The sequence below is a fragment of the Balaenoptera physalus genome (genome assembly GCF_965194825.1).
Source record: "Balaenoptera physalus genome assembly, chromosome: 11".
Classification (NCBI taxonomy): domain Eukaryota; kingdom Metazoa; phylum Chordata; class Mammalia; order Artiodactyla; family Balaenopteridae; genus Balaenoptera; species Balaenoptera physalus.
In genome coordinates this window covers 103,365,276-103,391,396 of record NC_138896.1, presented here as the reverse complement: position 1 = coordinate 103,391,396, position 26,121 = coordinate 103,365,276, and the positions used below count along the sequence as shown (strand labels likewise).

General features: G+C 36.9%; 1 protein-coding gene across 7 annotated transcripts in view; it reads right to left on the bottom strand.

Annotated features, from left to right (window-relative positions):
- SETD5 (SET domain containing 5) overlaps nt 1–26,121 on the bottom strand; it is a 118,192-nt gene that overhangs the window by 79,390 nt on the left and 12,681 nt on the right. For 5 of the 7 annotated variants that reach the window (XM_082415569.1, XM_082415574.1, XM_082415568.1 and 2 more), the window contains exons 2-3: nt 4,542–4,601; nt 1,602–1,788 (exon numbers count right to left, since the gene is read on the bottom strand). In XM_082415569.1, the coding sequence (XP_082271695.1) occupies nt 1,602–1,672 (71 nt within the window). In that variant the 5' untranslated portion in view covers nt 1,673–1,788; nt 4,542–4,601. Of the gene's footprint in view, nt 1–565; nt 791–1,601; nt 1,789–4,541; nt 4,602–26,121 lie in introns of all 7 variants that reach the window. The other 2 variants (XM_082415562.1, XM_082415570.1) reach the window with 2 other exon arrangements.

The following is a 26,121-nucleotide window of genomic DNA, read 5'->3' as shown; positions in this document are numbered from 1 at the left end:
CAATCCATATAGGAGGCTAGTGGTTGACTTAATACAAATTCATTAACACTACACAATTACCTATTAATGCAGGAAGATTTTTAAGTACTCTATTTGGGAAATAGTTGTAAAATTGGTAGTCTCGGCTATTAGCATAACTAAATCTCTGTGGCATGCAAAACAATAAAAACAAAACAAAACAGGAAAAAAGGCCCTGGAAGTAACACAATCCACCCTTCCCTACCCCCCCGACCCTCCATCTTCCTTTTTATATGGGAATAAGGCCAGAAACTGCTTTCAATTCTACACGACCCCAGAATATAATACACTGCTTCTTAGGGTAGCTTCATTTTAAGTCTTCCTCTTTAAGGAAGTCATGAAACAGTTAAATTATCCTAGGTGGCTTTGTGAAGAAACATACATGCTCTTTACTAATATTCTCAGTCTTAAGGAAGAAAACCACTATTATCAGGGATGCAGTTGAACCCAGAGTTCTGGTACAGTTTCTTTACTTTGCTGAAGGGGAAGGAATCCCCAGGGACTGTGAGAATGGCAAGAGAAACAGGGGAATTAGAGCAACACCCACCTCACTCAAGAAGTGGCTGTGGGATCAAGAGTCTGAACTGGACCTGAACATATTCAAAACACCAGGATTTTTCCAGCCCAGACCCTAATCCCTGGTACTGCCTGGAATAGACTTGGCTTCTGGGGGTGTGCTGCCCCCTAGGCCCCTTGGGTCTCTTTCGCTGGACTTTCACATCCTGGTGTAGTGCCACTTCGTCTTGAAAGGTAGGGGGCTTCCACTTCCTTTCTGTAAGCAAGGAAGATTGGGTACAAGGGAGGTAAAAGGACAAGAGGGGGAATCTGTGAGCAGGGGGAATCTTGGACAACTTAAAAGAGAAGGGATACAAAAGGCTAAAAATTTTTAAACTGTGAATATAAAGTTTTATAATGAAGGCCTACCTTCATTGCCATTTGGCATTTAAATTCTTCAAGAATTGGGAGTCTATTTTAGGGATTGGACTTTTCGACAAATTCTGAATTCCTAAAGCTGCTCTTAGCTGAAAAAAAAGTTTGGTACCACTGATTTTGAAGGTCCTCTTTCTAGGCAATGAATATTATAAAAACAGATGATACTAATTTCCACATTTTCTATCCCAAATATCAGAATGTCTAAGTAACCTGCCCATATAGTTGCAGCCCCTTTACTCTAGAACAATGAGAAGTACATAGGAAGAGGCCTTCAAGGAAAATCAGTTGGAGAGAACTCCTCCTTATCCTCGATTCATCAGATAATCATTAACTCTATAGAAGCAGGTAGTGACACTTACTTATTTCAATCTTCCTCACCCATCAAAACAAATGAAAACATAATCACTACCTTGAAAATTTAATTCTATTAATTATTTACTCAGAAATCCCGCCCCGCCAAATTCTTTTCCTCCCGCTTCTAATTATTTTTTTCCTCCAGTTTCTATGGGGGTAAGGGAAAGGTCTAATGTCATTTACAATGGGCTAGGCTTGGGTTTAGAAAATACCACATATTTATTATTAGATGCCCACAAGAAATTTGTCTCCACACAAACTGGTAATGTATCTACTACTTAGGAAGCAGCACTTACTCTGATCCAGCAGCCATATCTGAGTAGGATGTATCTGGTGTGGTGACTCCCAGAGGGATTGCAATGCTCATGACGTCCAACACAGCAGAGAGTGGAAATCACGGGGTCCAATTATCAGAGACTGGCCACTCTGAGAGTGGGGGTGAGCTGCAGAGCCTCAACCAACATGTTATGGACATGAGGAATCCTAGAACAGAAAAGGAAAACATCTAGTAACCAGACAGTTCTTTAAATTTATTGCAAATACTACTGAATATTTTTCTATTTTTTGAACAAAGCTTTTAAAGGATAAATATAAAACAAATACAAGGGATCAACATTGTCTCGTGTTTACTATGTTCTACATTAATGTTCCACAAAGTGAGGTAGCAAAAGTTATGCTCACTTTTCATTTCTATTTTAATTCTTTTCTTTTCAGATAAAGGGAAAGTAATAGTCTGCTCACCAATGAGCACATTTCTCCCATTCCACAACTGCTTATCAAACAAAAATTTCTGACACCCTAGGACTTAACAAGACACAGAATAGTTAAAAGAATTTACTAGTTTAATGTTATAGTTTAATGTTATTCCTTCCAAATTAAATATGATGATAAAAGAAATTAATTTGTTTATATTTGACTGAATAGCTGTTTCTTATTGCCTTCTTTTGTCATGGAATACTCTTTTCCTTCTTTTAAACCTTTTTAATAACTATAATTTTGGGAGAAGATGTAATTAGTAACTATATCTGTGAGATAATATCCACTGCTAGGTATGAATAAAAACATAAACCACAAAGTGTACAGTTTCATGATAAAAATTAGAAAATTTTGCATGGAAAAGCAGTGAGGATACCTTGAGAGTTGGTGACCACAGCAAGTGGAGTTTGGGAACAGAAAGAAACAAACTTGGTAGTGTAAAGAAACAATAGTAGATTAAGTAGATTAAGAGATTTGGAGGTATGGTGAAAAGGGAAAAAGTGTACTTTGATTTTACATTAGTGATTTTATAGTTCTGTAAAAAAAAAACCATTAAAAGAATGGAACACAGAGCATTTTATGTGGGAGGAAAGAAAGTCAATGTGACTGTTAAGGCCCAGGTTAATAAAGATTTTTGCAAAAAAACTACAAAAAGAAGTCATGACTGATACACTGATTCATGATAAGACAAATAAGACAGCAGAAAATGGTTATTTATACTAAAAAAATTAAATCAAATGAAAAGTATACCATATTAATTGAGTCAATACAGGGGATCAATGCAAATTTTAAAATGGTAGATGATCTCAGATGCTTGACTCTTATTTTGAAATATGAAGCAAATTAACATGGAAAAGAAAACCAATAGTGAACAGTGAATCAGGACAAGATTTTTAAGAACACGTAAAGATAATACTCTTCTGTATCATTATTTTACAATGCTAGAACAGCTATAAACTAAGCAGTCCTCCCTGGCACCTACACTTTGAAAGAGCTGGATCTCACTAATGGACCTAGGACTCTCCAAATCCTGTGTGGCAATATACCTGTTCCCACTCAACTTGAGGTGACATGTTGGACTTGAGACTGAAATGAAAAGGGCAAATCTTCCTACCTATTGCTTCCTTACAGCTCATAAAACAAAAGTGACTAATATAACTTTCTGCCTTTGGGCCTATTTTACACATAAATGTTTCCTTTCCCTAAAAATATAACCAAACAGAGGAGAGCAGTACACTCTCTAATCCTCTGGGAAATTGAAATAAAATTTACAAGTAACAGAAGAGAGAATACTTATCAAATAAGCCCAAAAGGACATTTTTAAATATTGGGGATTGTTGGTTACAACTCCTTCCCTATTTGGTATCACTGCATAATTCTCAAAAAAAAAAAAAAAAAAAAAAAAAAAAGCCCAGAGGCTACTTGGCTAAATAACCAGAACAGAGTCTAATAATGAGCATACTACTTTGACCAATACAGGAATCTGAATCATGTGTTATATTTCAGTAAAGAACCCCTCCCTGCCAATTACTCAACACCATTAAAAAATCCTCTGTCATAGCCATTACTGTTATATGCCCATAAAAAAATGTAGGTGTCTAGATAAAAGAAAACTTACAAAACTAAGCTGACAGTGGTTATTTTTCTGAGTCAAAAAAAGATATACTTAAAAGGAAAAGATGGAAAAATCACTTCAAATAATATCTCCTTAATAAATGAATAAGTGATTAATACATTCCTTAATGAAATCCCAACCCAGCTAATGTGGATAGGTGAAAAATAACTTTAAGAAAGATTAAGTAGTTAACTACTTTGATGAATTCTTCCATTTTCCTTTTGTGTAATTTTACATGACCCTTTCCACTCTTCTGATGAAGGCATTTTGGATCACCTTGGTTATACTGTTCCAAATAATACTTTTATAATATTGGGTGTTTTTAATTAAAAAAAAAAGATAACAAAACCTAATTTCTCATATAACCCCAAGACTAGTTCCTTTCTTAAATAACATGCAAAATGTAGCTATTAAAATGTTAACTGAAGAACTTATAACAGATCATCTATATGCAGTATTTTACTATAATTACCCTGGTTGTATAAGATAAGACAATAGGCTCCTACTATAGTTTACCAAGCTTAAGTAGTTATAGCAGTTACTAATTTATCACATAGTTGGAGATATGTCCTAGAAAGAATTGATAAGAATTAAAATCTCTAGGTGGAACAGTTTCAAAGTATCTTTTACTTGTTAATTTGTCTCTCTCTCTTCCTACCAAAGTAAAAACTCAATGAGGACAAGGATTTTTGTGTTTTATCCTCTGTTGTACTTCCACAGCCTACAACAGCACCTGGCACGTAGAGGGTATTTGAGAATTATTTGCTGAATAAATTATGATCACTCATATCAAAATTATAGTTTTTAGCATTCACTGAGGTACAAAAATTAAAACAAATTAAAAGAATTTACTTGGCTCAGTCACCTTTTTATAGACCTCTGAATATGAAGTCCCCCAAAATTATCTGCCAGTAGTTCTGAAGACCTAGAAAAAGTTGAGAAGCAAATTAGTATAGAAAGAAATAACATAGATGGACACATGGAATAGAATTCTACAGAAATAATATTTTAACGGTAATTGTTCCATTTAGTACTGTATCTTTGTCCTTTAACCTTGTTATCTTATTTTCCTGTAAAGCCAGAACCTAAATAAAGGGTAGAAAAGGTAATTGCCTATTTGAGTTAAGAAGTGATACATATTGTCTCTGGGTAATCCTTTTCTTTCCTTCAAATCAGAATTCTCTCCCATTTCCCCAAGGATTCCTTCTTTTTCTCTCTCCTAGGAGGTGCTTCTCTCCTCCTCTGACCCATTCTTAAATTCGGAGGCTTTTCTTTAATCAAATGTCAAATTTATTCTCCAGTCAGACAGGGACCTACCATGATCTGTTAGAGTTCATATTAGTCCTTTCTTCCCCCTACCCTCTTGTCCTACTATAGAAAGAGGGACAAGAGGGAATCCATTTGTGGTCAACTACACAATGGAAAGCATGTAGAAAACAGAGCTTTAATTAGCTTTCTACACTCCAAAAAGAAAAGGAAAATAGGTGATGACATAGGACTTGGGGGGGAAAAAGTCAAATTTAACATTAGCCAGAAAGGGGTTTCAACATCTGAAATGTTATATCATGTATGTGAAAAGAGCTGTGTTTGAGATTCCAGTTACCAAGCAGTAGACAGTAAATGTTCTTTATGTTGATATCTTATGGATTTCTAACTTTTTATTAAAAATTGGGAAATAAACTATTCTTTAGAAACAATTTTAAAAGAGCATACTCAGAACTGTAAAAATAAAAGGTATGAAGGTAACAGTACATGGAAGGAAGAAAAGAATTACACAAAGGAAGAAACAGACTCCTTTAGCAACAACAAATGAGAAAGAAAAAAGGACAGGAGTAAAAAGAGAAATAAGTACATGAGTATACAGTAGAGGGAAAATGAATGCATCAGAATTTCAATTTCATTTCAGTTTAACTACAATCCATCAGACCCCCCAGGAACTGTAGTTAAGTTCTTGGACTCAGAAGCAGAACCAGCTTGACTCCCAGTACTGAGTACTCTTTTGAGAAGTCACCATTTACATATAGTTTCTAAGGAAAAGGCTTTTAAGAACGTGCCAGAAATAGTTTATAATTACCCCAGTCTTTTTAATTGAATTCAGAAATGGTCAATAGTCTCTGTATCTGCCATTCTGACAGTCTCTTCTCTATATGACTTGCTGAAAGCACAAGACCCATGTGATCTGTCAGGTCACTCTCAGAGAAAACAGACAAAAAGTGTTTTAAGAACAACTCCAACAGAGATTTCAGAAAAAGAAATTGCATCAGCCAGGTGAGCCGGAAGCAGCTGGGAGACAAGAGTCCAATAAACAGCCAATCCGATGAAAGAAATTCAGAACAAGTCTGCTTCAGTAATCCTGTGAAGAGGACTGGCAGGAAGAGGAGTGCCGCTTCAGAAAAAGAACAGGCCTCATATGCTTCAGACAGTCTTTGTACTGTGGCTGTGGACCTTGGCCATTCTCCCAGAAATGATGCAATCCTGATGAACAAGATCTGCTGCCAGAGAAACAATTGTTAACAGCCTATGCAGACAGCAACTTAGCCAAGAAGCAATCTCTGATCAAGCAATCTCTGATCAACTCTCTCCACAAACCACCAGAAAGTCAAATTTCTTCCTCAGTTTTGAGCTCTGACAAAACATGTTAGTGAATATATATTTAGATATATACAAATACGCCATTTTCTCAAAACGCCCCTTTTTAGTTCCTTTGGCTTTATAATATCTATCCTCTATCATTACATTTGAAAGAAAACACTGAGATTATTTTTATTTTTATGAATTCTCATGCTAACAGCAAGATATTTATGTTGAAATTTTACTTTTCTCCCATTCTTATAAAAAAAAAAATGTTTGGGGATGTAGTGGCTTCCCTAAGTTTTAAAATCACTCTGCAACCCAGGGCCCAATTATGAGATTTCAAAGTAAAGACAAATATGCACACTCACTAATTCAGGGCCAGAAAGGTATATTTTATAGACATTTTTGAAATTATGTGAAACTCAATATGTTAAAAATAGGCAGGTATTACAAAAAGAGAGAAAAATCTCTTCTTGCTTAGGCTGACACAAAAGGTAGGCTGAGTAATATCAGTTTGCAATGCCCACTTTTCTCAAGGGCAGTAATATTACTTCAGATCTTTTAAGAGGGTTAATGATTATTTTCATCCTATTAGCCACAACTTACTATTTTAGAATCTAAAACATCCTCAACTTAAAAATCCTCCCAAGGGGACTTCCCTGGTGGCGCAGTGGTTAAGACTCCGTGCTCCCAGTGCAGGGAGCCCGGGTTCAATCCCTGGTCAGGGAACTAGAAGCCACACGCACGCCGCAACTAAGGTGCCCACATGCTGCAACGAAGACCTGGCGCAACCAAATAAATAAATAAATATTAAAAAAAAAGAAAAAATCCTCCCTAGATTAGATTCATCATCTCCTAGGCCTGGTTTCTTTTTCAGAGCTTTGGTATCAGGTTGTTCACACAGTATTGTTATGAAATTATTAGGATTTTTTCCTGCCTTGCATACTAAATAAAAGACTCTGTATACAAGAAACCTCATTTCTCTAAACTCCAACTAGCCAGATGCGACAATTAACCAAATTTCTTCTTTTTGAAAGCAATAACCCTTAAAGTGGGATTCACTAAAAACACAAGCTTCTAAAACGTATTCTGAAATCAATGTGTTCAGCCCAATCTACTATGCCGATATTTAAACTATTAAAATAATAAAAATCAACAGATATACAGAATAACTCTGAAGCAGTAAAATTTTTAATAGGCCAATAAATGAATACATTCAACACAGTTCAGAAGAAAAAAAATGTCAGAAAAATTTTCAATAAGGGTTAAAAGAAAATAACCACTAATTTTAAGATTCAATTTCTGAATCTACTGATTATTCAAAATTTTGTTATACATATAAGTTGAGATTATTCTTAAATACTTCTAATACTTAAATTTCCTACTTTTGAATGACTACACAGTAAAAAGGGAAGACAGAGAGAATATTAGAAGATTTTTTTGTATGATTATACCCTCAATTTTTAAATCACATAACACTTAAGAAAGCAGTAAACATATATGTACATTTAGCTACACAACCAACTTGTTTGAGAACTAATGTGGCAGCTGCATTATATGCTTATCTTCCATTTCCAACCCAAACTGAGATACTGAGGAAAAACACTGCCGTTGTACTGTTAACATAAAGCTTTTATCTTGGGAGGAGAAAAAGTATGTTAGGGAAAAGTACTGTATTAGGAGTTAGGAAATTTGAGTTCTAGCCTATAACTTAATTAGTCTGGTGATCTCTGAAAAATCACTTTTTATAGATGAGACTTAAGTTCCTCAAAGTAAAATCTTCATTGGGTTTCCTCCTGCTCTAAATTTCTGTGAATCGTGACAGTGACTCAGGCAATTCATACAATGTCTCAAAAGTCTGTTTTCTCAGTGTACAGTAGAAAGAATAATACCTGTACTGCTGACATAGGTGCACACAGATAGATCAGTGTTTGTAGCAAATAATAATTTAAGTGGCTCTCTGGAACTTTAAAATATATGTAAACAAAGAGGAGGTGCTACTAATAATCTGAATGTGGCTAAAAATTATTTTCACTCATCTCTAACTGTATATTTCAATTTTGCTAAAGTAAATCATGTGAGAAAAGGATATGTAGGAAACATGCAAAAAAAAAAAGTCTAGGAGAGAGAAGTGATAAGCTTTAGAATAAATAAATAAGAATTATTGGAAAATAAGAGATGTACTCTAAGAAAAGAGAAAGAGTTCAGAGATCTGGGGAAAAGTTCATGTACTTGGGGTAGTGTAAGTTATAAGTTAGGCTTACGATCTGAAGCAAGTTAATACAGGCAAAGGATCTAGAAATTCAGGGCTGAAGAGAAGAAAAGACAAACGTGTTGGGATAAACAATTAAGAGAGACTAAAGAAACATCATTATTTAGTAATTTAGAGCCAAGATAAAGTTTTCCTTTTCTCCTACCTCTTCTCCTTCAACACGTGTTTATCCCTTGGCTCCTTTGCCTAAATTTATACTCCCTCTAGGGGCTACTGGGCTTGGCACAATAAACTGTCTACAAAAGCTCTAAACTTACTAGAGTAGGAGGTAATTAAAACCCAATTAAAAAAAAATCCTACTTCAGTCCATAGTAAGAATTTCTTTCCCCATGAAAAACTTCAATAATGGCAATATTATAGAGGCGAAGACATATTTCATTGTGCTTGGAAGGGAGGTGGGGGTGAGTAACAGGATAAGAGTACACTCTGTAAATAACGAAACTAAATACTACAATCTTAAATTATTTTAGGATGACACTGAAGAAATATTTTATTTACAACTCATTTAACTATGATAAACAGATATTTACTGCTAAACTAACCAAGGATGCACAGACTCTTTCTGCCTTTAACAATAATCAATTAGGAAAATTTTAGGTTTCTAAGTGTCAAATAAAGATGATACCCTCAATGAACTTCGATTTACCTCTTTAAAGAGCTATATTCTAAAGACTTTCTAAAGGTTTTGTCCTACTGTGTTTGAAGCCTCTGATCATGTTTTAGAGCCATGTTCCATACTAGATAGGAAAAGAACCTCTCCTACCTCTGTGTTTGCCTCCTCTAAATCCTTACTGTTTTCATTTTCAAACCCTGAATGGGAACCATGTTCACTTACTCCAGACAAAGTGAGTTATACATATTTATCAGGAATTGATATCTTTATATTTTCAGTAGTTTAGGCAAAATTTCTCCGGTTGATAAAAAATTTAGAGTTTTAAGTTCAGAGTCTAATTCATTATTCTATAGATGAAGAAACAGAGCTATAAAAGTATTAACTTATAAGAAGTCACACACACAGTAGTGGAGTTTAGAAGAAAATTAGGATTTTAATGTATAGGCTCTATTTATTAAAGTAATTACTACTAACTTTAGATAGCAACATTTGAATTAAAAGAAAAAAAATTTTTTTTTTGGCTGCTGAGCAGCTTGTGGGATCTTAGTTCCCCAACCAGGGATTGAACCTGAGCCCTCCACAGTGAGAGCGCAGAGTCCTAACCAATAGTCCACCAGGGAATTCCCTAAAAGAAATTTTTAAAAAATTAAGCACCAATTATTGTTGGTACTACGTTAGACAAACAAGTCCAGATTAACATTCCTGGCTCTCTTGGGATTTATATTACCCAGATTTGTCAGGGTTTTCTTCATTCATTCATTCAACAATCATGAAGTGAGTAACTACTCATGTAACTCTACTACGTATAAAAACCATGTTAAGTTTTATTTTAAAATGTTTCTATTGGGACTTCCCTGGTGGCACAGTGGTTAAGAATCCGCCTGCCAACGCAGGAAACACAGGTTCGATCCCTCCTCTGGGAAGATCCCGCATGCTGCAGAGCAACTAAGCCCGTGCACCACAACTACTGAGCCTGTGCTCTAGAGCCTGCGAGCCACAACTACTGAAGCCCACGCACCTGGAGCCCGTGCTCCGCAACAAGAGAAGCCACAATGAGAAGCCCACGCACCACAATGAAGAGTAGTCCCCGCTCGGCGCAACTAGAGAAAGCCCGCGCGCAGCAACAAAGACCCAACGCAGCCCCCGCCCCCCCCAAAATAATAGTTTCTCTTATCCAAGTAGAAGAGGGTAGGCACTTTGCAAAAACTCTTTCGGTTTCCCTATGTGCCAAAGTATTGCGTCTTTACAACTATGAGGGAAAAGAAAATCCTAAAGTGTGTCTCTACAATTCATGAGTCATCCTGAAGTGAAAACAACACCCTACCCCCAAAGAAAGAAAACCCCAAACCACTCCATCTTTTAGCAGTGACACAGAGGGATACAGAAACAGATTCTTTTATAAATCTCTTAAACTGTTTAGACAAAACTTTTCACTGATTGGTCTCATGAAAAATTCTATTAAGAATGAAGAAGAATGAAGAACAATGGGCAGCAAGAACCTTCAAAACACAGACAAACAGAACCTGACTATACGTGTTCTGTGATTATTTGACAGACCAGGTGGCTAAGTATCTAGCAGTAAAGGAATTTAAAGCTTAACAATTCTGATGTGCACAACGGGGATCCGCTCCTGACCAACAGCTGTATCTTTACTGACTTATTAAGAAATAATAAATGCTTATAAAAATATACAAACATTACAAAAGCATAAAAAGTAGAAGTGAAATTCTCACATAATTCCACTTCCCAAAGTTCCCCAAAGATGAAAGTGAGAACCCTACTGTTCTTTAATCAGCTTTGCTCATTTAGTAGTAAGTTTTGGACATCTTTCTATATGCGCATGTACAAAATTTATTTCTTCCTCTTAAACGACAGCACTGAGGCTTCCCTGGTGGTGTAGTGGTTAAGAATCCACCTGCCAATGCAGGGGACACGGGTTCAAGCCCTGGTCTGGGATCCCACCTGCCATGGAGCAACTAAGCCCGTGTGCCACAACTACTGAGCCTGCGCTCTAGAGCCCGCGAGCCGCAACTACTAAGCCCACACACCACAACTACTGCAGCCTGTGAGCCTAGAGCCCGTGCTCCGCAACAAAACAAGCCACCGCAATGAGAAGCCCGTGCACCGCAATGACGACCCAATGCAGCCAAACAAAAAAAAGACAGCACTGTATTCTATCCTATGGATCTACTATAATTTAAATCAATTCTCTGCAGGAGAATGTTTAGATTGTTGCTAATCTTCCATAATATACACAATGCTGCATTGAATGGGCATGTACATATGCCTTTCTTTATACATGTGTATAAACAATTCCTTAGGACACATTCTTAGAAGTGGAACTGCTAGAAGGGCATGAGCACATTTATTAGTGATGCCGAACCACCCTCCAGAAAGTTAAAGCCAGTTTACACTCCTACAAACACAGTGGGAAGGCTACATTTTCCCGTAATGTTCAAAATAATTTCAATTCTAACATTCCTCATAGAGTTTCTTCCTTAGAAGACTCTCTACAGCCTACAAGAAAACCCTAACACGAAAGTTAATTGCAAATTCTCAACAATTCTGTGATACACTTTTAAGACTACTGACTGGATGCACTGGATATCCTCTAAAATTCTTTTATACTAAGTAGGAGATCTCAATTGCTTTTTCACTAAACTTGGGATGGGATCTTCAAAGTAAAACCTAGATAATGCACTATTACACAATGGAAGTATTTTCTTATGGTTGTCCCATGACATAACTTTAAATTCATTTAAAAGAAGGCAGCGCCAAGCTCTAAATTTCTTTTCCCAGTAATGAAAAAACAAATGCTAGCCATCTAGCTGGCATCTGTTGATTTGAGCTCTTCAGTTTCAAATAAGCTATCAAAGCTCTGTTCTAGCAGTTCTGCCTCAGTAGTATATATGATTCCTCCCATTTATAATTACCCTCGGAAAGAGAAAAAAGTTTGAAACTACAAGAAGCTTGTCAATATTGACTTACTAAAAGACAGAGTGCCAAAATATTGACTAAATTTGTAACGTAGCTACAAATCATTTGGTATATACTCCACTATGACACCGGACATGGTTCAAATCTAAGTCCTGGGCCAATGAGGCAAAAAACCTCTCCTTTTCACTGTGCTGGCACTAGCACCTGACTGACAGCCTAGATGCAGAGCTATTCTTTCTCCTCTGAAATATTTCACAGATTATCTTTTATCCATCCATTCACCAACACTACTCACCTCCTTATCATTTCAAGGTTGCAGTGAACTGCTCTCACTAACTGAGTTCTCAACCCTCCAATCTACTCTTCATTCTCCCATGACGCTAAATAACTATGATCATTATCACTGTACTATTAGAAACCTACAATGGCTACCTAATACCTACTGGGTTAGTTCAAACTCCTTTGCCTGAATGGAAGACCACCTTTGTTAATTAGCTATTCATCTGTTTCTTTTCCTTCAAAATTTTGTTCACACTACTTATCTTGTCTGATATGCTATTTTTTTGCATCTTAAAAAAACTTTATTATGAAAAATTTCAAACAAATACAAAACCAGAGAAAACTCTGTAATGAACTCACAGACTACCGAGTTTTAATCAACAACCAACTCATAGCCAATCTTATTTTATCTATAATCTTTCCTCTTCTACATTATTATTTTAAAGTAAATCCCAGAAATATCAGTTGTACATATTACATTTGCTGAATAAAGTTGTCCCTTGTTTATTATAAATATGGTGAGAGTGGTTGGCTTACAATGACAGGTGGCAGTGATAGGGAAAGAAAGACCATCATTCCAAGGCAAAAGTGAAAATGGATAAAAACGTAATGTAACTCATCAATTGATTTGCTGAGTAATGTTTAGGCTTTACAATTATACACACATAGCTATTAAAAATGTCTTAATCATTTTTTTTTAAGAAAAAAAAATTACTGGGAATTCCCTGGTGGTCCAGTGGTTAGGACTCCGCGCTTCCACTGCAGGAGACACAGATTTGATCCCTGGTTGGGGAACTAGGATCCCGCAAGCCGTATAGCCAAAAAAACCCCCCAAAAAACAAATACTGTAAGCAATTTTTTTTGGATTTTTAAATTTGATATGGACCATTTTTTAATAGATTTATTTATTTATCTACTTATTTTTTTACGTATTTATGGCTGCGTGCGGGCTTTCTCTGGTCGTGGCGAGCGGGGGCTACTCCTCGTTGTGGTGTGCGGGCTTCTCATTGCGGTGGCTTCTCTTGTTGCGGAGCACGGGCTCTAGGCGCGCAGGCTTCAGTAGTTGTGGCTCACGGGCTCTAGAGCGCAGGCTCAGTAGTTGTGGCGCACGGACTTAGTTGCTCCGCGGCACGTGGGATCTTCCTGGACCAGGGATTGAACCCATGTCGCCTGCATTGGCAGGCGGATTCTTAACCACTGAGCCCCCAGGGAAGCCCTGATATAGACCATTTTTAAAGTCTTTATTGAGTTTGTTACAATATTGCTTCTGTTTTGGTTTTCTGGCCCTGAGGCATGTGGGATCTTAGCTCCCCCACCAGGGATCAAACCCGCACCCCCTGCATTGGAAGGCAAAGTCTTAACCACTGGACTGCCAGGGAGGTCCCAGTAAGCAATTATTTTTTGATCTGAGTTTGTTGATAATAAAATTTCTCGTGTTCTTGAGAATGCAGATTTTTCCTTACAGCAGAGTTAAGTACAAGCATACACACGACCCACACCTGTGACACAGCATTCTTATTTGTATATGCTATGTGTCAATAAGTAAAAATGGATAAAACACAAAAGAAACACCTGGAAGCAGTTAAGTGTGATAAACCAATGCATTAAAGAGAAGGACTGTTTGTGACCACCTAGAGGGGTAGGACAGGGAGGGTGGGAGGGAGGGAGACGCACGAGGGAAGAGATATGGGGATATATGTATATGTACAGCTGATTCACTTTGTTATAAAGCAGAAACTAACACACCATTGTAAAGCAATTATACTCCAATAAAGATGTTAGAAAAGAAAAAAAAATTGGTTTTGAGTCAAAAAAAAAAAAAGAGAAGGACTGTAACATCACACTAGCAATGGCTCATATCTGAGGTGCTAGCCAGCTGTTCTTTTTAATGAGCAGTTTCTTAAGAGTACTAGAACCTCAGACTGATGACTAACTTAGGGTTAAAAAAGCTCATATACTCAATGGAGGCATATTTTCCAGTCAAAAAATAACTAACTAATAATGGTGTCACAGAACAGAAACATCTGGGAATATATATAGCTGATACCTATATGAACCACAAAGCAGAGATATCTTAAGACCCAGTTAGTGGAAAACAGGCCCAAATCACTGTCAATGCAAATATATACCAACACATTCTATTACCAAACTACCCTCCATAAGCTATACTGATAACAATAAAATTAAACTCAGGATAATTTGTAATTTAAAAAGTAACAGTGATGTAAGACAATGATCAACTCAAAGAAACACTGATGTACATTGTTTTGCCTAAGCAAAAAACCAGCTTACATTTACTCATATAGTAGCTTACTGGGTAAAATGAAATCTTTGGAATGGTAAGTACATCATTTCCCTAGAAGTCCAAGAGGATGAACATCTCTGGACCAACTAGCTATTAATTTGTTATGAGACGCAGAAACTTGTAAGAGTTCTCATCATGAAAAACATCAAAAATATTTAACTTATGGATTGTAAAATTATTCTCTGGAGATCTTAATATGAAAATAACTTAAAAACCTTGATACAGAGAATTCCCTGGCGGTCCAGTGGTTAGGGCTCTGCCCTTTCACTGCCAAGGGCTTGGGTTCAATCCCTGGTTGGGGAACTTAGATCCCACAAGCTGCGTGGCGTGGCCAATAAAAATAAAAACCCTGATAATCCAGTTTCAGTAAACCCTTCAGCTGTATCTGGGCCAAAATTCTCATTCATTAATTCTTACAATAAACTAGCCCCAGGACACGGACAAAACAGTACTTTTTAATGAATACAACTGGTACAGTAAAGTTACTCCAAATTCTCATGCAAAATATAATCACAACCGTATACTACGTTAAAATTTCCCAGTTATTTTATTGTCTCTTTCAGTCATCTCTATTGCTTTTCCTGTCCTGTCAGAGTTTGACCCTAAGCAAAGCCCAGAATTCTAGCACTGAACAAAGTGGAGTAAAACATAAAGCATCTTAGGATTTAGCTTCTATTTTTCTTTTTTGTTAAAACATTTTCTATTTACAAACTTATTTTTTCCTAAGTAAAATATTTCTAAATGCTCAACATTACTGTTTTTGAATATGGTATTTCCTCTTCCAGTGCCTGGTAACCAATATAAAAACTAAGGCTTAAAAAAAAAAAAAAAAAGCCTATGCCCCAGATTTTGACAAATCTCTTGTAGACCACCACTAATAACTTTAGAGCAGTGGTTCCCAATCTTTTTGTGTATAAGGATAGTTTTTAAAACTGCAAAAATTTTTGGGGGTGGAAGAAATGGCTATAGGGGGTCAAAGGTAGAAATCTCCAATTGTAAAATAAATAAGTCATGGGGGTATAATCTATAGCATGGTGACTAGTTAATACTGTATCGCACATTTTAAAGTTGCTAAGAGAGTAGATCTTAAAAGTTCTCATCACAAGAAAAAAAAATTGTAACTAAGGTGAGGGATGTTGGCTAGACTTATTATGGTGATCATTTCACAACGTATACAAATCATTATGAAATCACTATGTTGTACACCTGAAACTAATATATCAATTAAACCTCAAAAAAAAATTAAAAAAATAAGCCCATTAGGGTGGGCCCTAATCCAATATAACCAGTGTCCTTATAAGAGAAGATGTGGACACACAAAACACACCAGGGACATGCACACACAGAGGAAGGACCATATGAAGAGGCAAGAGAGTGACCATCTGCAAGCCAAGGAGAGAGGTCTCAGGAGAAACCACCCCTGCCGACACCTTGATCTCAGACTTTTAGCCTCAAAAAAAGTGCAAAGAAGTTTATCTGCCGACTAGGAAAATACAGTAAAAAACAAAAAAACAAAACTGTGAATTTGTCAACACATTACATCCTTTGCAACTGGGGTTCCTGGCCCACAAAGCACCAGTGCCCAAGAATAATAATTATAGAGAACTGACAATATTTCTGCACAAGAGCCTTTCATTTATGTCCTTAAGGACCATTATCTGTTAATATTTAGCCACGACGGGACTAAACAATTTATACTCTGATAAATGTATCAGATGATCCTTACTAAAAGTGACAAAAAAAGGGAAAGAAACAAAATCCCTGCCTAAGAAGGTGCCTTCCTTTGACCTCTTGGGCCAAACCACCATAAAGCCCCCTGTTAAAGCAAAGATGTCTTTACATTCAACCCTGAATTCTGAAAAAAATTACATGACTCCATGGCTCTTCAATGAACTTAGGATTTCTTAAGAATCCACTAAGACTCAAGTTTGTGTTTCATGTTTTAAATTCCAACTCTTCCCCCATCTGTACATGAAAGCAAGAAGGAAACCCACAAGGCAGGCTCTCCATTTGCCTTAGTATTTATATTCAAAACTTTATCTGGGGTATAACTAACTACCTTGTTACAGTTTTTCTAGCAGATTTCCAACTTAACACCTCTTAGCTATTATTTGAGCATACATACTCATTAAATTCCTACCAACTCTGCATTACTGAACTGTTCAAAGCAAACAATATTGGCCTAAAATTTTCTTTGAGGGGGACCTACAACGAATGTTTATTTGGCTATCAGTCTATTACAGTTCAAACAAAATCCTAATTTACAAGCCATAAAAAGTTTTAAAGATAAATGTCTGGGAGCCGCTTGACACCATTCCTTATTCTACAGAAATTCAAATTCCTTTTAGAAGTCTTATCAGACTTCTAGACCTATTATTAATGCCTCCTTTTTTTTTTTTTTTTAATTTTAAATTTTTGGCTGCGCTGGGTCTTTGGTGCTGTGTGCGGGCTTTCTCAAGTTGCGGAGCACCAGCCGTAGGCGCGCGAGCTCAGTAGTTGTGCCTCATGGGCTCTAGAGCGCAGACTCAGTTGTGGCTCACGGGCTTAGTTGCTCCATGGCACGTGGGATCTTCCCGGACCAAGGACTGAACCCGTGTCCCCTGCATTGGCAGGCGGATTCTTAACCACTGCGCCACCAGGGAAGTCCTTTACTTCCTTTTTAAAAGGTATTTTCTTTGGGAAAAAATTGATTTATCAAGCACAACTGACTGTGCATCTGTGCCAATTTGATACAAGTAGGTTTTGATTTCTAATAGCAAAATTATTTAAATTTTCAAAAATACAAGAATTCACAGATTACTTCTTTATAAGAAAACAAGTACGTTCACAGGTGGGCTCTGTGGTGGTTTGCTGCTTGGCCCAATAGGTCAAAGGGGGGCACCTTTTCAGGCTGAAGAAGAAATCAACTGAGTCAAGCTGCTCTCTTAGGAACCAAATCCTAGGATGCTTATAGTTCTTAACCTTTCTGAAGAGTAATCACAGATTTCTGTGATAATCTTAAAAAGATTATGAAACATTACCTCAGAAGAATGTAGAGACAAAACTCGAGGGAAAAATTCTAGGGATTCCTAGGCCTCTGATCTACATCCTTTCCTGAAATGCAGGCAGTCTGGGATAAGGGAAGCCGGTAACTGACTGAATGGTAAATACCCTGGAAGTCAGAATTTACAATATGTCTAGTAGGGGGCAAAGTCCAAAAAACCTCATCAATTTCCTCTCTTTATCCAGATCCAGGACCCCTATCCAATTCGAGGCAAAGAATCCTAGAGGAAAAAGGGGAAAAACTACAGACGGATGGCAACACCCAAAGTCAGGAGGAGAGGAAAGTGCAGATTATGTTGGTGGAGTCTTCTTTAAATAACATAAGTAATATGGTATAATGAAAAGATCCTGGAATCATACAGGGTTGACTTGCCTTATTACTAGCTGTGCGATCACTCTGATTCAGTGTGTTCATCTGTAAGCCACTCTATAGCACTACTTTGAGAATTAAGTAACATAACATTAAGAGAACTTAGCAAGATACTTAGCACACTGCAGACCTACTTTTGGTATGCAGGGTTACAATATTACAGAAGTAAATAGAGGTCAAAAGGCAAATAGGAACCACTTTCCTGCTTCCAAGGCAATAGTATTTAGTGGAAGAAAGGAACCTACAGTTTGAGTTTTGTTAATAACTTGCCAAGTCTACTAACGTTAAGACTTGCTAACAGTCACAGAATAATCTGCACTCTTAGTCAAATACCCTATTAATTTTCTTAGAGAAATCTGAACTTTTTGGCATTGATGTGGTATTTATAAGATACTTTTTCAGAAATTCAACCAGCTCATAAAATGAAATCTAATATATACTGAACATACTGTTAATTTACCCACTTGCTTCCTCAATCCTGTCCAATTCCTCTCAGGAAGGCTCTCCAGAATTCTACACAGACTTTTAAAAAATATTAGTTTCCTTTTACTACAAAGTCATATCTGCGTAGCCACTCTGTTTTTCCATTGATTGGAAGTATCATGTGACAGTCACAAAAGGAACTGGGCTCAGAAGGCAAGTAGCACCAATGGGGAAAGACTGAAACATCTGAGTATGTTACTATCTGCTTTATCAAGACTCACAACAGCCAATTTGATAGATACCTTCATTTTAACCTTTAAAATGTTTTATTGTGAAACATTTCAAACAAGTAATAAAAGTAAACTTTTATAAGAAACTCCATTTATGTATCATCTTTCAACAATTACCAACTCACAGTCAATCTTGTTCCATCTTTTACCTCTCCTCCATTCTAAAGCAAACACCAGGAACATATCATTTCGTCCATAAATATTTCAGCATGTATCTCTAAAAGACAGATTCTTTAAAAAAAAAAAAAAAAAAGTATGCATTTTAGTTCCTGTTTTGTTTTGGAGGGAAGATAACTTTATTTTTTAAATTTTTATTGGAATATAGTTGATTTACAATGTTGTATTAGTCTCTGCTGTACAACAAAGTGAATCAGTTATACATGTATTTACATATATCCACTTTTTTAGATTCTTTTTCCATATAGGTTATTACAGAGTATTGAATAGAGTTCCCTGTGCTACATACAGTAGGTCCTTATTAATTATCTATTTTATACGTAGTACTGTGTGTATGTCAATCCCAATCCCCCAATTTATCCCCCCCTCCCTTTTTGGGGGGAAGATAACTTAAACCACCATTTTGTCCTTTCCTAGAACTCCCATTCCTATATCTAAAGTATTGTCATCCAATCTGAATTCACTTTAGCACTCCTCAATCTCACTCTAATCCCAAAGTACTAAAACAAACAAAAAACCTTCCAGAAAATTAGAGCGGGAACACTTCAAAACTCATTTTACCCTGATATCAAAGCCAGATATGAATACTACAAGAAAAGAAAACTACAGGTCAATAACCCTGATGAACATACACGCAAAAATCCTCAACAAAATATTAGCAAACTCAATTCAACAGTACATTAAAAGGATCATATACCGTGATCGAATGGGATTTATTCCTGGGATGCAAGGATGGTTCAACTACCCAAATCAATCAATGTTATACACATTAAAAATCATATGATTATCTCAATAGATGCAGAAAAAGCATTTTACAAATTCCAACATCCCTTCATGATAAAAACTCTCAATGAACTGGGTACAGATGGAGTGTACCTCAACGTAATAAAGGCCATATATGACAACCCACAGCTAACATCATACTCAATGGTGAAAAGTTGAAAGCTTTTAAGATCAGGAACAAGACAAAGATTTCCACTCTTACCACTGTTATTCAAAACAGTAGTGGAAGTACTAACCAGAGCAATTAGGAAAAAGGAAAAAAAGAAAAAAAAGAAAAGGCATCCAAATCAGAAGTAAAATCATCTCTGTTTGCAGATGTCATGGTATTATATCTAGCAAACCCTAAAAATTCCCCCCAAAATGTTTAGAATAAACAAATTCAAGGAATTCCCTGGTGGAGCAGTGGTTAAGAATCCGCTTGCCACTGCAGGGGACACGGGATCGATCCCTGGTCCAGGAAGATGTCACATGCCGTGGAGCAACTAAGCCCGTGTGCCAAAACTACTGAGCCCATGCGCCACAACTATTGAAGCCCGCACGCTGCAACCACTGAAGCCCACGAGTCTACAGCCCGTACTCCGCAATAAGAGAAGCCACTGCAATTAGAAGCCCACAAACCGCAACGAAGAGTAGCCCCTGCTCGCCGCAACTAGAGAAAGCCCATGCGCAGCAACGAAGACCCAACACAGCAACAAAACCCCAAAACAACAACAACAAAAAACAAATTTGGCAAAGTGACAGGATACAAAATCAATATATAAAAAAATCACTAACAACAAACTACAGGAACGAGAAATTAAGAAAACAATCCTATTTACAACATCAAAAAGAGTAAAATAATTAGGAATAAATTCAACCAAGTGAAAGATCTGTGCACTGAAAACTGTAAAACAGTGATGAAACAAATCAAAGACACAAACGAATGGAAAGACAGTTCGAGCTCATCAACTGGAAGAATACTGCTAAAATGTCCATACTATCCGAAGTGATCTACAGATTCAATGCAATCCCTATCAAAATTCCAGTGGCATTTTTCGCTGAATAGCCAAAGCAATCTTGAGAAGGAAAAACAAATCTGAAGCATCATATTTCCTGATTTCAAAGTATATTACAAAAATTCAGTATGGTGTCGTCATAAAAACAGACACATACATCAATGGAACAGGATAAAGAGCCCAGAAATAAACCCATGCATATACGGCAAACTAATTTTCAACAAAGGTGTCAAGAATATACAATGGGGAGAAATTCAGCAAAAGCTATGAATCAGGACTTTTTTGGATATTCTTTAATTTTGAGAAGCATCTTTCTGTTACTAGAGCTGTTAAGAGTATTTTATAGGCCGTGACAGCACTGTAAGCAACCTAAGTGTCCATAAACAGATAAATGGATAAAGAAGATGTGGTACATACACACAATGAAGTATTACTCAGCCATAAAAGAAGAATGAAATACTGCCCTTTGCAGCAAAATGGATGGACCTAGAGATTATCATACTAAGTGAAGCCACACAAAGACAAAATTGTATGGTATCACTTATATGTGGAATCTAAAAAATAACACAAAAGAACTAATTTACAAAACAGAAACAGACATAGAAAACAAACTTATGGTTACCAAAGGGGAAAGGGATGGGGTGGGATAAATTTCTGATAAATTATTTCAAAATATAAATCACAGTACTTCTACAGCTGGTAATTCTGATGGAGTAATTTTTCTTAAAAAATTTAACTCTTTACATAAATCAGTTTGTTGTAAATCTGAATTGAATTTTAAAATGTAAATTTACACAATGGCATTTTAGTGTTTCCTCTGACATTTTCTGTAAATTATGGAGGTTGTACAAGAAACTAAAAGTGGCTTTTAAAATTTGCATATAATTAAAATATAATGTAATTAAAATTTCATTCATATATATATAAAAAATACACAATGGGGAAAGGATAATCTCTCTTTACCATAAATGGTGCCAGGAAAACTGAATATCCACATGCAAAAGAATGCAACTGGACGCCTATCTTATATCACACAGAAAAATCGACTCGAAATCTATTAAAAAGACATGAATGTGAGACCTGAAACCAAGCAACTCCTAGAAAAAAAGATAGGGGATAAGGTCCTTGACACTGATCTTGCCAATGATTTTTTTTTAAAATAAATTTATTTATTTACTTAGGGCTGCACTGGGTCTTCGTTGCTGCGTGCAGGCTTTCCCTAGTTGCGGCAAGCGGAGGCTACTCTTCATTGCGGTGCACGGGGTTCTTATTGCAGTGGCTTCTCTTGTTGTGGAGCAGGGCTCTAGGCGTGCGGGCTTCAGCAGTTGTGGCTCGCGGGCTAAGAGCGCAGGCTCAGTAGTTGTGGCGCATGGGCTTAGTTGCTCCGCAGCATGTGGGATCTTCCCGGACCAGGGCTCAAACCCGTGTCCCCTGAACTGGCAGGCGGATTCTTAACCACTGCACCACCAGGGAACTCCCGCCAATGATTTTCTTAAAAATTAATTTTTATTATAGTACAGTTGCTGTACAATGTTGTGTTTGTTTCTGCTGTACAACAAAGTGAATCAGTTATACATATACATATATCCACTCTTTTTTTAGATTTCCGTCCCATTTAGGTCACCAGAGAGCACTGAGTAGAGTTCCCTGTGCTATACAGTAGATTCTCATTAGTCATCTATTTTATATATAGTAATGTATATATGTCAATTCCAACCTCCCAATTCATACCACCCCTCCCCCCTTGGTAACCATAGTTTGTTTTCTACTTCTGTGACTCTATTAATGCTTTGCAAGTAAGTTCATCTGAATTATTTTTCTACATTCCACATATAAGTGATATTATATGATATTTGTCTTTCTCTTTCTGACTTGCTTCACTCTGTATGACAATCTCTAGGTCCATCCACGTCACTGCAAATGGTATTATTTTGTTCCTTTTTATGGCTGAGTAACATTCCATTGTATATACGTATCACATCTTTATTGCCAATGATTTTTTTTTGATTTGACACCAAACGCCAGGACAACAAAAGCAAAAATAAACAAGTGAGACTACAACAAACTAAAAGTTTCTGCAGAGCAAAAGAAACCATCAACGAAACGAAAACGTAATATGGAATGGGAGAAACTATTTGCAAACCACAGAGGTGATAAGGGGTTAACTTCAAAAACATTTAAGGAACACATACAACTCAAGAACCAAAAAAGGAAAAAAACAACAACAAAAAAACCCAATTAAAAAATGGGCGAAGGACGTGAATAGATATTTTCCCAAAGAAGACATAAAAATGCCCAACAGATCCTTGAAAAGGTCCTCAACACTACCAATCATCAGGGAAATGCAAATCAAAACCACAATAAGACATCACTTCACACCTGTTAGGATGACTATTATCAAAAAGACAAGAGGGCTTCCCTGGTGGCGCGGTGGTTGAGAATCTGCCTGCCAATGCGGGGGACACGGGTTCGAGCCCTGGTCTGGGGAGATCCCACGTGCCACGGAGCGACTGGGCCCGTGAGCCACAATTGCTGAGCCTGTGCGTCTGGAGCCTGTGCTCCGCAGCAGGAGGGGCCGCGATAGTGACAGGCCCGCACACCGCGATGAAGAGGGGCCCCCACTTGCCGCAACTAGAGAAAGCCCTCGCACAGAAACGAAGACCCAACACAGTCATAAATAAATAAATAAAATTAAAAAAAAAAAAGACAAGAGATAACAAATACTGATGAAGATGTGGAAGAAAGGGAACCCTTGTGCACTGTTGGTGGGAATGCAAATTGGTGCAGTCACTATGGGAAACAGTCTGGAGGTCTTCAAGAAATTAAAAGTAGAACTACCATTTGATCTAGCAATCTCACTTCTGGGTATATATCCAAAGAAAACAAAATCACTATCTTGAAGAGCTATCTGTACTCCCATGTTCACTACAGCATTATTTACAATAGCCAAGTTATGTAAACAACCTAAGTGTCTGTTGAAGGATGAATGGATTAAGAAAATGTGATATCTACCTATCTATCTAGCTGTTTACCTACCTACAATAGAACATTATTCATAAAAAAGAAGGGAATCCTGCCATTTGTGACAACATGGATGAATCTGGGGGGTGTTATGCTAAGTGAAGTCAGACAGAGAAAGACATGTATTGCATGGTATTACCACTTATACAGGAATTGGTAAAAAACAAACAAAGCAAAAACTCATAGAGACAGACTGTAGAATGGTGGTTGCCAAGAGTTGGAGTGTAAGAGAAATGGGAAGAGGTTAGTAAAAGGGTATAAACTTTCAGTGAAAAGGGTGTCTAAGTTCTGAGGATCTAATGTATAACATATATTGGAAAACCGAAACTTGCTGAGAGATTAGAATTTATAGGTTCCCTCACACACACAAAAAGGTAAACGTGTGATGGATGAATGTTAATTAACTTAATTGCTGGAATCCTTTCACAACATATGTGTATATCAAACAATCTTGTTGTATGCTATAAATATACCACAATTTTGCTTGTCAATTATACCTCAATAAAGCTTAAAAACAAAACAAAACAAAAACAAAAACACCTGACCTGATGAGCAACCTGGACTTACATAGCTTTACCTGAAGGCACTTAAAAGGCTGATATATCTTAAAATTCCAGAGTTAAAAAATTCCTTTCACTCTGGTCAGTATACACGGTGCCCTAGAGCCGCTTCTAATGATGTCTCAAAAGGACCTTGGATCCTGAAAAGAAGCTTTGTTTCCTTAAAGCTCCCTTCTCTGGACTTCCCTGGTGGCACAGTGGTTGAGAATCCGCCTGCCAATGCAGGGGACAAGGGCTCTCGATCCCTGGTCTGGGAAGATCCCACATGCTGCGGAGCAACTAAGCCCATGCGCCACAACTACTGAGCCCGAACGCTCTAGGGCCCGCATGCCTCAACTACTGAGCCGGCATGCTGCAACTACTAAAGCCCATGCGCCTAGAGCCCGTGCTCCGCAACAAGAGAAGCCACCACAATGAGAAGCTGCGCACTGCAACAAAGAGTAGCCCTCGCTCGCGACAACTAGAGAAAGCCCGTGCACAGCAACGAAGACCCAATGTAGCCAAAAACAAAAACCAAAACCCCCCCCAAAAAACCACCAAAAACTCCCTTCTCTATTAAGATTTTTAATGTAGTTATATTTATATAGCAAGCACTGGTACATTTGTAAAGTCAGAAGCCTCAAATTTTAGCTAGACACCAATTATTCCTTTGTTAACAGTTGGTTCTTTTCATATAGCCAAGTGGAGTTGTGAAAATCAGATGCTATATTTACAGCATGTAAACATTACTTATCCTAAGATGCAGACAGAGTTTAGAGAATTGATCAAATATTCATAACAATAACGACCTCCAAAATAAAAGCTAACATCTAGAGGATGCTTATTTTCTAAAAGCCACTGTGTCCTCAATCACTTTGTATGCATCAGCTCATGTAATGCCCATAACAACTTCATGAGAAAGGCACTATCCCTATGTAGCCAAAGACTTACACTCACCTGGCTGAGAAACTTGTCCAAGGCCAGAGCAAGGAAACCCACAAACTAGAAGCTGAACCAAGGTCTATCCAATTTCAGAACCCTCACACCTTTAACCACTATCCCTTAACCATTTGGCATATCTTGATTTAATATTTTTTAGCATACAAAATAAATATATTAGAATGTGACATAAGATTGCTGAAATGACGCTGTAACTTCTTTTAGGTATTAAAATTAGAAAGGATAAGACAGATATAATATTTAACAGGTTTAAGACTTTCAACAATTTGATTTTTAATTTAAAACTTATAAAATCAAATAATTTGACTTTTAAATGACAAAGCTAAAAATTAGATGACATCCTTTCTAAGATAATATCTAAATTTCAGGTCTAAGGGTGAATCATTCAAAAAACGTTAATTGATGACCTTTGTACTACAAGTACTACCAGTGTCCCAAGTGGTAGTCAAGGTCAAGTATCTGAAATCATCAGGGACAAATGGAAAATGATCTAACAACTCAAGAGAGAATTTTTACTAGATAAAGGAAGTTTCTTATCTTGAACTGTTTATATTAAGTCAAGAAATTCTGGACCCTAGAAGAACAGAAAAGTCTACGTCCTTTTCCATGGCCTAAAAGTTATCAGTTACTGAAAAATCTAGAAGCAGATAAGTTTTAGTAAATAAACTAACTTATATGCTTTTGTGTTACAATAAAAGTACCACGACAAAATACCACTTTAAATAGTATTCGTATGAATCTGTATTCGTAAGTCTTACATATAGGAAGAGGAAGATAACAGAATGGAAGAAACCTAGAAGTTAGACCTCTGACTATACTCAGATTTGTAAATTTCACTTAGTAACCGTATTTTATATAATTATAA